The sequence below is a fragment of the Falco peregrinus genome, chromosome 1 (assembly GCF_023634155.1).
Source record: "Falco peregrinus isolate bFalPer1 chromosome 1, bFalPer1.pri, whole genome shotgun sequence".
Classification (NCBI taxonomy): Eukaryota; Metazoa; Chordata; class Aves; order Falconiformes; family Falconidae; genus Falco; species Falco peregrinus.
The window spans coordinates 84,806,284-84,820,622 of NC_073721.1; the positions used below are offsets into that span (position 1 = coordinate 84,806,284).

Genomic DNA, 14,339 nt, shown 5'->3' on the forward strand with positions numbered 1-14,339 from the left:
GTAAGTGCATTATTTTGGCCTGAGTTCGTTAAAACTTTTATTAAATTTGTTAGTGGCACTGTTTTACTGTAAAGCATAATTTGTAAGTCAAGCCCCCACAAACTGTCCTATACTAAGTTGTAGGTGGCTGCTTAGTGAATGTAAGGATGACTGAAAGAGTCATGGACTTCAGTTTGCTTAATGGTAACTGGTTTACTAGTTTACTGAAAGGCAGAGGGCATACAATTCTGTTGATACAAATGCTACTGTCTCTGATTTCTAGTGTTCAGTGCAAAATGGCATATGAAACTATTCTCTAGACAGAAAAGTTGTCTTGTCTACCACCTAAACATACAAGTAGAAAGCATTTCTTCTTGGAGTGAAGATGGCATAGGGTCCTATCTTCAGCTGGTTTGGAAGTAATTATCTCTGTTCATTAGTGTCCTGCATTTAAAGATGTCCCTGCAGTGTCTGGACGTACCTGGTACATCAGTGCAGTCACAGTGTAAATGCAACAGTATAGGCGTCACTGCTTGCGTAACCTGTGTGAGTTCTGAAGCTTAGTGCAAATGCACAAAGCAGTTGCAACAATGTGGTCTTGGTGGCAGTTCACTGCAGGAGGTGGATGGTCGTTTGCTGCATGCGTCAGCATATGCAGTCAGGTTTCTTACAATGCTGTATGTTGTCTTGCTAAATAAAAGTCCAGCTGACAGAAATATCTACAAATATCTTGTTCTGGAATCAAACACTTATGCATGAAGCAACAAGCTTCCTGAAAGTGGTCATAACCCTTTCTATAATAGTCTGGAACTCTCTTCCTCCTCGGGAATTAAGCATGATGCTGACAGGACAGATAAATCTACTACTGCTTAAAGCTTTTGGCATTTACATGATAGCTGCTGGGGGAGTTTTTCAGATTAAAATAATAGGTACACATACCTATGCAGAGCAGCATGTAATACATAATTACTGTTAGGCCTCACCCAAACATTTTTCTGCTTTCTTTCCTAAACCATTCTGAAATGAGATGACTCATGCTGGATTTTCAGAACATTTCTTTTGACAACACTGAGCTACTGAAATGTATACCTTGTTCATTGTCCCACATGCTGAAAGATTGGGATGGCCTGCATAAGCAAGCAAAGCCGGAGTCGCACTTTCAGATCCTCCTAGGTTTTAGCTGGACAGAATTTTCTCATGTTTAGGCTCCAAAAAGGTGACTTCTTTGGAGCTTAGGCTGTAACTACTTGAGTGTTTCCCTTGCAGGCTCCTAAGGGAAGCTTTAAACTTCTTTGTGGTGGTCCTGCAATTGTTCTTCAAATTGAGGTAAGCTTGCTCCTCTTGAGTAATGACCCTTAATCACTTTAAGGAAGAATGGCTGTTTAGCTAGTTCCAGTTCTTTTGAATTGTGTGAGCCATGCTGTTTTCTGTTCCTTCCTCTTTTTTATCGATTGGAGTCCTCATCCTAGTCAATGGACAGGTGCCCCCATCACAACTAACAAGAGGGCTTTTGAGGATCAGACTTAGTCATTCTATTTCAGAAAAACCCTTTCTTGTGCTCTTAGGATACACTTACATTAGGAGTGATATCTATGTATAAAATGCAAGTTGCATAACCACCATCTTAAAGGAAGTACTGATACGTCTTTCTGACTGTTAAATGCCAGCTGACCTGGATCTGATATTTTTGTGTGTATATGCACGTTAAACTGGCTGTAATGATGTTATAGGGAGGCCGAATGTTCTGAACTTGCTGCTCAGTTTGAGCATTGAAAATTAGTGGATTAATTACAGGAAGTTGAAGACTTTGGAAGATTTTCCAATGTGTCTTCAAGCATGTTGTAAAGCAGATTTCTTTTTTTTTGGCAGAATACTTGGTTGTTGTACTATTTGCCACAACAGGGAAATTCTTCTTTTTGTTCCATAAGAAACAGAGCATTGGCCACAGACTGAGGAAGAAGAAATTTTGAGTTTCCTCCTCAGTGGTCATGGACCACCTTTGCATGGAATTACTTAGATTTTGTAGAAACATATTTGAACTTTTAATCAAGATTTCATGCACAAACATGGACTACTAGGGTCACTATACAAAATGCTTGGTCTAGATAAGTTCATGCTACATCAGTGCTCCAGGACCTTTTTAAAGTATTTAATGATGTGATATTCACAACAAACTCTTTCAAAGGTTCAGGTAGGATCAGAAAGAAGACTTCTCTGTGGATGGAGACAGTTGTTTATATGCCACATAATGAGGCTGTTCCCTGATTTACTGTATTTAATGTGTATGATCCAAGACATCTCAGGTGTTCTGTGCCAGCATTTGGTTCAAGAACCATGGACCTGCAAGCAGAAAAGCTTCAGTTATTGCACTGCTGCTGATAGGTATTTTCTGAGCAGACTTGAGAAGACCTTTGCTGTAGAAACTCATTACCTTGAGGCTGCAATATGAAGAATGTAGTGAAAACAAGTCAAGCAAGGAAAACACTTAAAAGAGGGCTTGTCTGTAGGGAAATTGTCAAAAGAATTTGGTATTGGTATATGTTATTAGCTGATGGCTTCACAGGACAGGTTGAGGAGTTGTGTGAGCTGTCGAGGCCAAGAAAAAACAAAGTCCTTTTGTAGCTAAATAGTGTTCCTGCTTGCCAGTGTAAATATCTACTTACTTGTGGGTAAGTGCATATAAATGCAACACGGGAGATTCTGAGCTTGTCATCAATTACTATATAATGCAAAACTTTTTTGAAGTAAATCCCCATCTGCTGCTTTAAAGGTGGTGGTTGTAAGTACTGTATATGCCCAGGGGATTACATTAGCTCCTAAGGTATTGTTTGGACTGAAAAAAAATTACCATTTTTTCCCAATGTGTACTCGCAAATGATAATTTAACTGGAATATGTTGTATTTTAAACTTTTAATACTGTTTAAGAACTAGTGTCTACAACTTTAGTTTGATTCTGCCACACATTTTTCTTTAAGAAAATATAATTTTTTGAAATTAAGATCTGTGTAGCTGACTACTTATTTCCGGTAAGTTTCCTGAGCTTAGTGTGTAGTGTTCCTGAAGTTGCTTGGTCATGGTGGTTTCGTCTTGAGCTACTCTGTAACCCTAAGATTTAAGGTACATTGTAAACGGATAGCTGTCATGTTTAGATTTGGGTTCTATTGCATTCTCACTACTCTGGTATGATTTGTTGAGTACAAGAGAGGAATGGGATGTGGTGCCAAAACTAGAAATGTTCCTTCTCCATTTCCTAGGTAGGTGGATTTTACAGCTTTCTTCTGCTTTCTTGGTAACAAGATAGTGGGGAGCATTCTGAAGCAGACCTGACACTGACCACTGTGCTCATGCCTCAGCTGTTACCGTGACCTACTGCTACAAATGGCCAATGCCCCCCATGGCAAATCTGTCCCCTGCAGATGCTCAGCTGCACCTACCTTGGAGCACTTTGCCCCTTAATCTCTGCCCTGTCATTTGCATTTCCTCCCTGATCTGCACTCCTTAAGTCCTCCTCGCATCTTAAGTCCTCCTCATGTCTTGGAGTTGGCAAGTAATAACATTTGCATTTAATAGCAAAGGTTGAAATGCAGACAAGCCTGGTTAGGAAGGGGACATAATTAGTCGTCATATTTTTGCACAGAAATGACAAGGTTCACTTTCCTGAGCTTAACTTGAAGACTAACTGAAGCCAGCAGTTATTTTGACCTTTTGTGATCTATTTCAAGGTAAACTAATGTGTTTGCAGTCTTCTGTCATCTGAGCTAGGTTCAGCTGGACATACTTGAAATTCCCCTATATGTCTTGGACTTGACAAAACTGCTTAAAATATTCTGGACTTGTTTTGGTGCACTGAAGTCACCTTTGACATAGTTCTAGTGTAAGGATCTTCGATTCAAAATGAGCTCTTGGCTTTCATCTCTGAAGAAAGTGAGGAAAGTTCCCATGCTTTTGCCTTGAATGGTGTCAACCAGTTACTAAAGGAGCAATTGTCAGACATGTAAAAGAACAGTTGGGAAGGGAACTTATTTTTAAAGAATTTCCTCACCGCGCCCCCCCCCCCCCCCCCCCCCCCCCCCCCGGTGGTTTGAGATGTCCCGCTTAGTCCCTCTTCTTTTTTTTATCATCTTCTCTTGCATTTTCTCAGTGAAATTTTGCCTGGATTAATTTGAAGAAACTGAGCAGAATGCTTAGAGAGCAACACTTGACAAATGTCCTGCAAGCTACAGGATGCAATCCTAGGACTACTTCAACCTTTAGGAGAACTTTGAGGCAGCAACAAGGTAGGATGAACCAGGAGTAAAATGTTTTACAGGTGACTAGGGACATCCTTGCAAAAGGACTTTGTTTACACACCACCTGTCAGCATATGGAGTAACAGACCACGTTGTCATAGTTGCTTTTAAGGATGAAAACCAGTCTGAGAAAGTTTAGCACTCAGTGTCATGGGTTACACATAGCAGCAAGTGATCTGGCAAGTTCTAGCAGACGGTGCCTTTTCACACCTGGCAAGGGGTTAGCCTCTTCCAGAAAGAAGGATTGGAAGCGTGCTTGCCTGTGAACCTCACTGCCAGAGCGCTTCTATGCGATATTTGTTGTGCTGTGTTGATAGTTTGTTAACCCAGAAAGTCCAGGAGAAGAAATGTGTAAAAGTTATTTAAATATGAATTGGCTGGTTTGGGTTTCCTTTTCTGAATATAAACTACAGCAAAGTAGCCTCTTCCACACATCACATACTCCATATATTATGTCTATAGGTTCAGGACTAACTCTGGGACCTAATTAATACTCCTAATTGAGTCTTAATGTTTTACACACTACGTAGCTGGACCAACTGGGCAGATGACTGCCTTGGTACTTTAGAAACCTAGACTGAAGAACCAGAGATTAGTCTTCCCTACAAACGTTCAGGGCCACTGCTGTCTCTGCTGGGTTGGGTGGGGGAATACTTTGTATTTTCTTTAATACGCAAACTTAATGCCTGTCTCTGCTAACAATCCGTTTTGTGGATGCCAAAACCAAGAGCCCTTGTGCTGGTCTCTGGGTCATTAAACACCTTCTGTTAACACAAAAGCTATAACATATCGCTTATTACTTCCAGTGTAAAATAAACTAAATATTACATGAAAAATGAGTATTGGATTTTTTTCACTGAGCGAAGGTCTGTTTTGCGAATCTGGTTTAAGTCAATTGGTGGAAGCTTTATTGCAGAGAGACTTAAAATTAAGCCTTTTAAGAGTGTCTACAGGGAACGGTCTCTGGCACAGGGAAAAGACTGGATGAAGCAAGCAGTGCTGTCCTCCTTCTACAACTTCATTCTATGAATGTGTATTTTAGTCTCCTGTCTCTTTTCTGGCAGGTTGAGTTCCATTACACCAAGCCCTTTTTATTTGTCAAAGCTGTAAAAAGCCCTGGTAGACTTCTCTGCTGAGGAAATGGTGATAATGGCTTTTATGGTTTTTTTAGGAGTATGTTGTGGTGAGGAAAATCATGCTAGTTAGTAGCTCTTCAAAGAGAAAGGAAACTTATTTGGTCTGTTTTTCACAACAGATTCTTTAGGAAAAAAAATCCATGAATATGAAAAATAATTTAAAAAATGGTGTGTCTAATGGATACAAGTATGCTTGCTGTGTAACTCCTTATACATGTGCAACACTTCCAGTGCTGAACTGGGTACTATACTGCTTTGTGCATTATATGTGGACTACTTATGTGTTTTCCCTTATAAGCAACACTTTAGAGAACCCTGACAACTGTGCTTTTAAATGCCTGTCTTCTGACTATAGTGAACACCTTTCTGTGGATGCTGAATGCAGGTGAAACTGTCAGGGATATAATATAATGCTGAATTAGCCTAGAAACTTGTTTCACTTTTAAAATTTGTTTTAATTCATGTAGAGTGACTGACTTAAATGTCTTGAAATTAACGTGAAAGTAAAGGCGCAATTTTTTTGTTAATCCATACTAAGCTACCTTTCAGTGACTCTCAGATTCTTTTAAGTAATTCTCCTGATCATCATGGAATTCACTTTGTTGAATTTAAATCTGAAAAATTCTGCATTTGGTTTTTGTTGTTTTGTTGTTTGTTTTTTGTTGTGTGTTTTTTTTTTTTTTTTTAAATCACTACTGTTCTAATAATTACAGGGCTGGAGAATTAGATTTTATTTGCAAAAAGTGATGAAAAATTCATATTCACATGCATATACATATTGAGTGTACACATTGTCGCAGGCAATAATAATGACATTAAGAAAAACTAAATGTTACAGAAGTATTGGAAGTAGTCCATATGCCCTTCCTAAAATGAGTTAGTAAATTAAAACCAGCTTGCTTCATGTTGTGTGAAAACTAGTACCACCAATGAATACCCAAAAAAGCCTTGGAGAGGGGATTGAAAATAGTGTCAGGGCAAGGAGAGAAGGATGGGAGTTTGAGGTGCTGCTTGTCACACAATACTAACCTAACCACACCTCACGCTGCATTTGTCTCTGAAACACTTTGGGATTGCATCCTAACGAACTGTGTGGAGCTTCAGCCATAGTGGATATTTTGAGGTGGTGATGAGGAAAACCGCACAGGGCAAAATGATGCTATTCTTGCTAAGCAGAACTGCTGACCTGCACGAGGGCAGTGGCTGTCAGTGCCTCTCGTGCCTACCCCTGTTGCAGCATGCTGGAGCAAGGGGGTGTGCGTGGTGAGCATCAAAGCTGTGCTTGCCTTGCTGCCTGAAATAGTGTTGGTATTTGGAAACATTGCGATGACTTGACTGTGCAGCCCCCCTGGCTGTCAGCCTCTGCAGCTGTTTTTGAAGGCTGCTTGATTTCGTGTTTTCAGTTAGCTTTGTAATTAGGACAAGCTTGATTTAGGAAAGCTTGCAATGTTGAGCATAATATTTGGGTGAATGGGCTTATTCATTGATCCTGTGTGTTCCTAAGAATGTTTATCTGACTTGATAAGTGTGTCTTAGAAGCTGTTGTATATTTTGATGTAATGGAAATGAGAGAGGAGCAAATGGAGGAAAGTACTAATAAAGCATGTTTTCTTCCTATGTTTTGTAGTAACAGTACTGCTTAGACACATTAAAAACTTAATGTCCCCTGTGGCTCAAGGGTTTGTGGGCTTTGGCCTAGAGATCTGCCTTCTGTTGCATTGTCTTTGAAAGCTGAGGAAGTGAGGAATTGGCTTGTGTATGTATATTGAAACTTCAAAGCTGTTTAGCAGAATTGTAACATTTTAAATGAGGTCTGGCATTTTTTACTCATTCTGTACTTTCATGTGGTTAGATTTTTTAAATATTCACTATTTTTAAGGAAGCTGTATTTATGAAATCACATGTGCAAGAGGCGAAATATAAAAGGAATCCCTGGAAGGTGTTGCACATGTAGTTGAATGAAAGGAATCTGAACCTGTTCATTAGTGCTTGACCAAATGTGCATACACATATGGTTCTAAAATGTGTTGAAACATAGCAAGTTCTGGTAAAGGGTAGGCAGGCATCTCATGCTATGCAGAAGTGGATACAATATAGCATTCTTATCTGGAGTCTTCTCTTGCAAGCCCAGTGCAAACAGAGCTTTTTTTTTTTTTTTGCTACAATGTACTTTAACTTTTTTGTTATTCCTTAGGTTACCAGTGCTTTGTTTCAGACTTCTATAGAAACATCTATAACTTACAGCAAGATTTTTATTACAATACGTATCTGTTGCTGCATATTGACTCCCCTTCTGAACACTCGTGTTCTCTTGCACTCGTGTCTGCTGTGCAGCATCCCTCTGGATGGGGGTTCAGCACTGACCCTCCCTTAGCTTCTGTGCTGCTCTCCATGCTCTGGTCTCTTGTTTCTTCTTTCGCAGAAATGAGAAGTGTGATCCATCGTTTTGGACAAGGACTGATACAGCTACATAAATGGGAACTCTCAGCCTTTCAGAAAGGCTAGCTTCTCAGGTATTCAGTTTGTCTATGGGCTTGGTAATTGACGCATAAATAAAATACATGTGGCAAAAGAGTTCAGAGGTTTTGCTCTAGATCACCTTTTCTCCATCTGTTATCTATGCTACTGGGATCTGACTCCTGAAGATTATTGCAGGTTCTCCAGGGTTTCTGCTCTTTTTGCTTATAAGTATCTAAACACTTCTCTGGTAGTTCTGTGTTTCACTGTGACTGATAGGGGGTTTTTCGTGTTTTCGTGTTTTGCTTTCATTTCTCAGCTTCTTAGCCTTTATTAAAAGGTTACAAACTCTCTTTCTGGAGACTAGGTACTGGATTACGGTGAGTTCTGCCACTGCAGTGGTACTGGAAAGATGACATCTTTATTTGTGGATGTAGCTGACTCTTCTTACTTCATTCTTCATCATACAGGATGGAAAAAAAATTAAGAGCTGTTTTTTCTACCTCTTTGGACTTCCGGCCATCCTGAAGCTAAAGACCAAGTGAGACTTTTTATGTTTACTGCATAACTATGATGGTATTTGTCTGAGGCTTTGAATGTAAAATGATGAGATGCTTCAGTTCTAGCAAGGGTTTTTTAATGTACTTTACCTGAGCTTGAAGTAACTGTTCCCATACCTGCTTGCAATGTGGGCCTTGTATCCTGATCTCTCTGTTGCAAAGTTAGCTGGATTTGTTTCCATGTACTCTGTGCAAATTCAAGCTGCTGTAGCCAGCTGCTTTGAAGCAGGTGGTAGAAGTACGATGTTCTTTTGTTAGGGAAGGTGATATTCTAGTTTTTCTGTTTCCCAGCAAGACTTTGTACCACAGACCCCTTTGACACTGTTTGTCAGGTAAACTGGGCTGCTTCTCCTGACTACCTGGCTAGTGTCTGTTTGCTTTTGCATGTAAGTACACAACATTTCCCCTCTGGGGGAGCCTTCTTTCAAGCTCAGTTTATCTGTGTCTGAAAACTTCACTTCCTTACCATTTTCTTAGCCTGTCAACCAAGATTCCAGTTCAGGGGGGCTGCTGCTTTGAATTATTTGCAAGCTTCCGAAAAATAATAATAATAATGTAAAAAATTTTAAAAAAAATTGAAGATGCTTACCTCCTAGACACTTCACAATTCTTTATTATTTATTTAGGATGTAGCTCACTGTAGTTTCTAACTTCCCACTTTTTATTTCTAGCGTGATCCTTTTTTTCTGGTGTTCCAGGTAATGCAGTGCTATTTCGCACCTGAGTCTCTTTCATGGCAAAGGTGTGGCCTAGTTTGCCTAATTATTTAAGAGTAGTGTTTTCCTTGCATACTAAGACACTGGATACGCTTCCTGTAAGTCAGAAATATCTCTGGCCTTTGGAGTTAATGAAGCTTTTGCTTCACCTAGTGAGGCTTTAACTAACCATTTGTAAGTAAACACCAAAGACATCTGTGTAAGAGTAAATATTCCTTTCCTGTGAACTATTGATGATTTAAATCATTTATGAATACATGAGTATCCTTCTAATAAACATCTTGAACTTGGAATTTAGTTTCCAGTTTTAAAATGTCAAACTGAGTCTCTAATGAAGTTTGTATGCAAGAGCTTCCATGAACATTAGACAGTGTCTGTATAAAACTTAAATACCAGAGTTTAGGAAGAGTATTGGGATCTGGACATGCAATATGACACATCATTTTTCTTCAAAGCATGAGTGTATTTAAAAATTTATCATAGTGGAAACCCCTTAGAAGGAAGGTGTAGGATAGATGTGCCTGTTGTGTTTTGCTGTCACCATTCCACCTTCTTTGTTTGTGCTTGTGAAATTTAATAACGTAAGATTTGTAAAAGCCGAAAGGGGCAAGTTCAAATTCTGGAAAAGTCTGAAGATGCATAGAAGTCTGACATGCATAAGAAACTGAAAAGATGGACATGAAAACAAATCAACATTAACAACTTAATGTCCTCCGGCTCAAAATTGACAAGTAATGAAAGTAAGTTACCTCTTCAAAGTTGGCAGCCAGTCGTCAGTGCAGTATCAACCAATGCTCAGTGACAAGAATAGGAAAGAAAAAAAAATTATTATGAGTTATGACCGAGGAAGAGGAGACAGCGGTTGAAAAACCTAATGTCAGATGTAACAATCAGAGTGGATCCAGGTGCACCAATTTGAAATTTGATCACTTCTGCTCTTGGCAGGTTCAAAAGCAAAAAAATGTGGCAGCGGTGAGATGGGTGGGCGCTGAAAATGCGTGAGGATTTGTAGTGATTGGCCTGTAGGAATAATTGGATGAAGGCCATCAGGGTAGACTACTCAGCTCAGGAAGTTTCTGAGCAACAAACTGTTGGCACTTGACTTAATAGGTTGAGGAAACATTGCTATGCGCTTTTCTTTATACCATTTTCCTCTTTATCTGCTACAGAATACCAGATACTTGTATAGGTGTACCTGTGGGCAGTCCTGGGATGACTGCTTAAGTGTCTTTATGCGTATTTTGAATAGTGGCACCTTGGCCAAGTTTGAGATATTAGTTAGAGTCCTCTTCTGAGGATACCGAAGGTAGTGTTTTCTTCAGAAATACAAACACTTTTATGGATAATCCCTTGATAGTCTGTATGTGAAGTGTGTGTTTAAATAGCCTGTTTATTTTCAGACCATCTCATCCTGTATTTTGCAGGAAGGCGTAGAATGAGAACATGCCACAGGAGTCAGTTCTTTATCACCTGTGCAAAAAAGTGGCGCACTGTTCTGTTGTATTGTGTTCTCCTTCTAATGTGTATTATACTGCCTTTGTTTGCATGACAGCTGTTACTCTGTAGACATTGGTCTGGGACATGCCTATGTCTCCGCAGTCTGACTGCGGTTTTGGGTTGCTGTCTGGATCTTTGAAAGAATCCATCCCAGCGTCTTCCACAAAAGTTCACTTTGCCTTTTTGTCTTGTACAATGTTCATACCATCCTGCTCTTACCACCGTTACGACTGTTGGTTTATTCAGCCTTCTCGTAGCTGTGAAGATGTTTTGTTGAGCCTTTCTTTGTGGTCAGCAACTAACCTTTTCGAATGATGGTGTGGTTGCAGAAGATCGTGGTCTGCTTTTAGTAATTACCATGATACTGTTGTGCATAGTTGGTCTCTTGCTAAATTACTTTAAGTCTTGGCTGAGATCATATAGGCCCTGTAAATTAACTGTACATGTGAGTTCAGGTTAAAAAATTATTTGTAGGGTCAATACTGATCTCACCTGAGATTTTTAGTAAATGAAATTATTTAAGACTGGTGTGTCAGAGTTGAGAAACGTGGAGGAGGTTTGCTGAACTTCCTTTCCCATCCTTGAGATGTTATGGGTAGGTTGGTGACTGACTGCTGCACAACTCCTGATAACATGGGGGTGTAATATTCAGTTCCTGCAACTATGGGTAACGTGGTGCTGTAATATTCAGTTCTCTGCTAAGAAGCATTTGAACTACCAGTTCCAAAGACGAAATATCAGATTCACTTTTCAATATTTTGTCAGGAATGCTGGACACGCTGGCAGATAATATCAGCTCTTTCAGATCCTCTAGCTGCTGGCTGCAAAAACTGGCTTGATACCCTTCTTTTGCTCCCTGTGGCTCCCCAGTACCTCATGGTCTTCAAGCTGAAAGCTCCATCAGGGAGTTTTGGGGTTTCTTTTCTTAGACAGCAGGAGCACAGGCACTGCTAGATACCCTGGGTTAGAACATAGTCTGCTTGCTTCCTTCTCTGTTACACTACATCTCAGAGTCCTTTTGGCAGATAAAACAAGGATGTGTGATTTCTTTCTTCTAGCCCATCTGTTTGAGAACATCTTAATCCTTCTTGAGATCAAGGAAATTTCCTTCTCCATTGTTCATACAGAGCAAAGCACATCTGTTCTCCTCTGCACTTTGTACTCTGACTGCTAGGGTGAGCTTACACAAGTGACTGTTTCTTGTGTCATCATCTGACATGGAACCATTTTATCAAGTGTATCTGCTAGTCTTTTCTCTGATGTAGTGCATCATCCCACCTGTTGCAGGTTCTGGGGCAGAGCATGGGGTGTGCAGAAGTTGCAGGGTACCTGAACACTGGTGTGAAATGGGGAGGGGAGGGTTTGATCAGCAGGTGGCATGTGCTGGAGCAAGACAGTCTTGCATGTGTGCAGTGGGCAACCACACAAAGGTTGTGTCCTCTGGCCATTCTGGTAGGTAGTCTTCTACTTCTCATGTTTCTTATACACTGTACCACCCACCCTCCATCCACAAACAGTACTACATTTTTTTATAGGTGTGTTGCTTAACTACCTTAAATGTAATTGTTCTTTGCTGATTTTCTGAAGGCTTGAAACAGGGTCTTATAGGAACAGTAGTGTGAGGACTTTTTTTTTTGTTTGTTTTACAGTATTACTAGGTCTTCAGATTTTTTTCTTACTTCATCCTCTTAATATCCCTGTCGTGATTTCAAAAGGTTTCAAAGATAGATCGATAGCAATCCTAATGCAGAGTGTTTAGTATAAAAGAGCCAGTACTAATTAAGCAAATTTGTGAGGGTAGCGATAGGGTCCTTTAAACAACTCTCATTTCATGAGGTGTCTGAGTGGCAGTGAAGACAGCTGCAGATCCCACAAAATGGTTAAAAAGGCACGCGTGTACAAGTGTGCAAGTTGGGCCAGGCCGCTTGCATGTATTATTGTGCCTCTAATTCTGTCTTTGAATTCAGTGTCCTGTAAGAATTCAAATATGTATGCTAAATATCAGAACAGCTGTGTTCAAAAATAGACGCTTTCTAGCCCCCCTCCTCCCCCCGCAATGTTGAACTTGGTTTCCTTCTGACGCGATCACAAGACTGCTGCTGCAGTAGGGGCTTAATGCTATTTACGTCGTCATTTGACATAGCAACATCTCTCAGGGGATTTTTAAACAATGCAGCTGTTTAGGAGAGATGAAGAGGTTGAGGGTGGGGAGAGGGAAAGGGAGGAGAAATAATTTCATCTGCCATTAGGGATATTGATGGGAGGAGGGGAGGCAGCCAGCAAACCAGTGAGTTCAGTAGATTCATGATTTCTGCATGAATGGACAGCAGGATCATGGGAACGGTGGCTTTCCCTTGAATGGGAAGGAGGATCATGGGAATCTGGCTGTTTCTAATCTTTTTGTGAATGACTCTTTTCCTTTAACATGGCACTGCTTTTATGAATGGCTCTGGGGGCAAACTGCTGCAAAAACCCTTCCTGAGCTGTACACAGGTGCCTTAAGGAATGCTGGAGAAGGAGTCAGGTGCAGCAAAACAGAGATGCTGCAGTGTTAAGCTACTGTTCTGCTTTTTTAAAGTCTGAGAGGACATTGTACTGATTTTAATTCAGTGTAATTAATTCGGCTTAATGGAAGCAGAATTGAGTTTTATACGAAGTATTTGTAATGCTTGCTCTCTTCTGTTTCAAAATGTAGTTGGCTATGTGTATTTTTCCTGTTCTCTTAAGGATGGAGATGGCAGCGTATCAGCATGGTTTTGGAATGATTAAACTTGGAAGTTCTGCTCTTCTTGTTCACCCACATGTTCCCTTTTTGATTTATGTTCAAAATACTAAATACTCAAAAAGCTTTATGGCACCAGAAGTAAGAATGGAAATGGAGGGCAATAAAGAATTGTTTTGCCTGGTCTGAAGCAACTAATTTACCATATGGCTTAAGTTGGGGGGGGAAAAAAAGTGTTCTTGTCACATTGTACTTGAACACAGTTGTGTGTGTGCGTTTACTGATTTCTGCTTTTTTTTTTATTCTGTTCAAACCTGTATGATTTGTTTTCGTGCCATCTTACAAATGAAATGCTCTGAATCATTTGTGAATTTATGTTCTCACCAGAAGTAGCTTAGTGTCACAAACTTCTTGTGCAGGTTATGTTAAAATTCAAGGATTCCTATTGCAGAAGTGAAAAAGCTAATGTGTAGTGTTAGCTGCCTAATGTTTTGTAAAACCAGAGTAACTGATACATTATTAATATTTGAATTGTAATTCAACTATTTCAAACTTAAGCTTCAAAAACCTTTTTCTTTTTTCTAGAGGAGAAGTACAAAGTGGAAACAAAAGTCATTGTGGCAGACTTCGGAGAGAGAGAAGATACTTACAGTAGAATCAAAGTGGGGTTGGAAGGCCTGGAGATTGGTGTTTTAGGTTTGTATCTGATCTTTCTAAACCTTTCTTAGTGGTGTTTCGTCTTGACTTGCTTGCTAACTTTTTCCCATATTGAAGTTTATTTAAATGAATTCATGAGAGCTAGTATTTGCCTGACTAAAACTATGTTGCTGCATGTTCAATGTGGTTTTTAGCTTCCTGTTGATACACTACATGAGAGAGTGCTTGCCTTGTGCCTGTGTTCTCGGAATTGTGGTGCTTATTGAATGTCTTTTGATGTGTTGTTCTGTGGTGGCTAAAGGCTCTTCCCCTTACGACTGGGTGC

The 14,339-nt window shown here is 39.9% G+C and overlaps 1 protein-coding gene across 1 annotated transcript in view; it reads left to right on the forward strand.

Annotated features, from left to right (window-relative positions):
• HSD17B12 (hydroxysteroid 17-beta dehydrogenase 12) overlaps positions 1 to 14,339 on the forward strand; it is an 89,513-nt gene that overhangs the window by 39,026 nt on the left and 36,148 nt on the right. Inside the window, exon 4 of the mRNA XM_055793818.1 lies at positions 13,943 to 14,053. Within this exon, the coding sequence (XP_055649793.1) occupies positions 13,943 to 14,053 (111 nt within the window). The remainder of the gene's footprint in view (positions 1 to 13,942; positions 14,054 to 14,339) is intronic.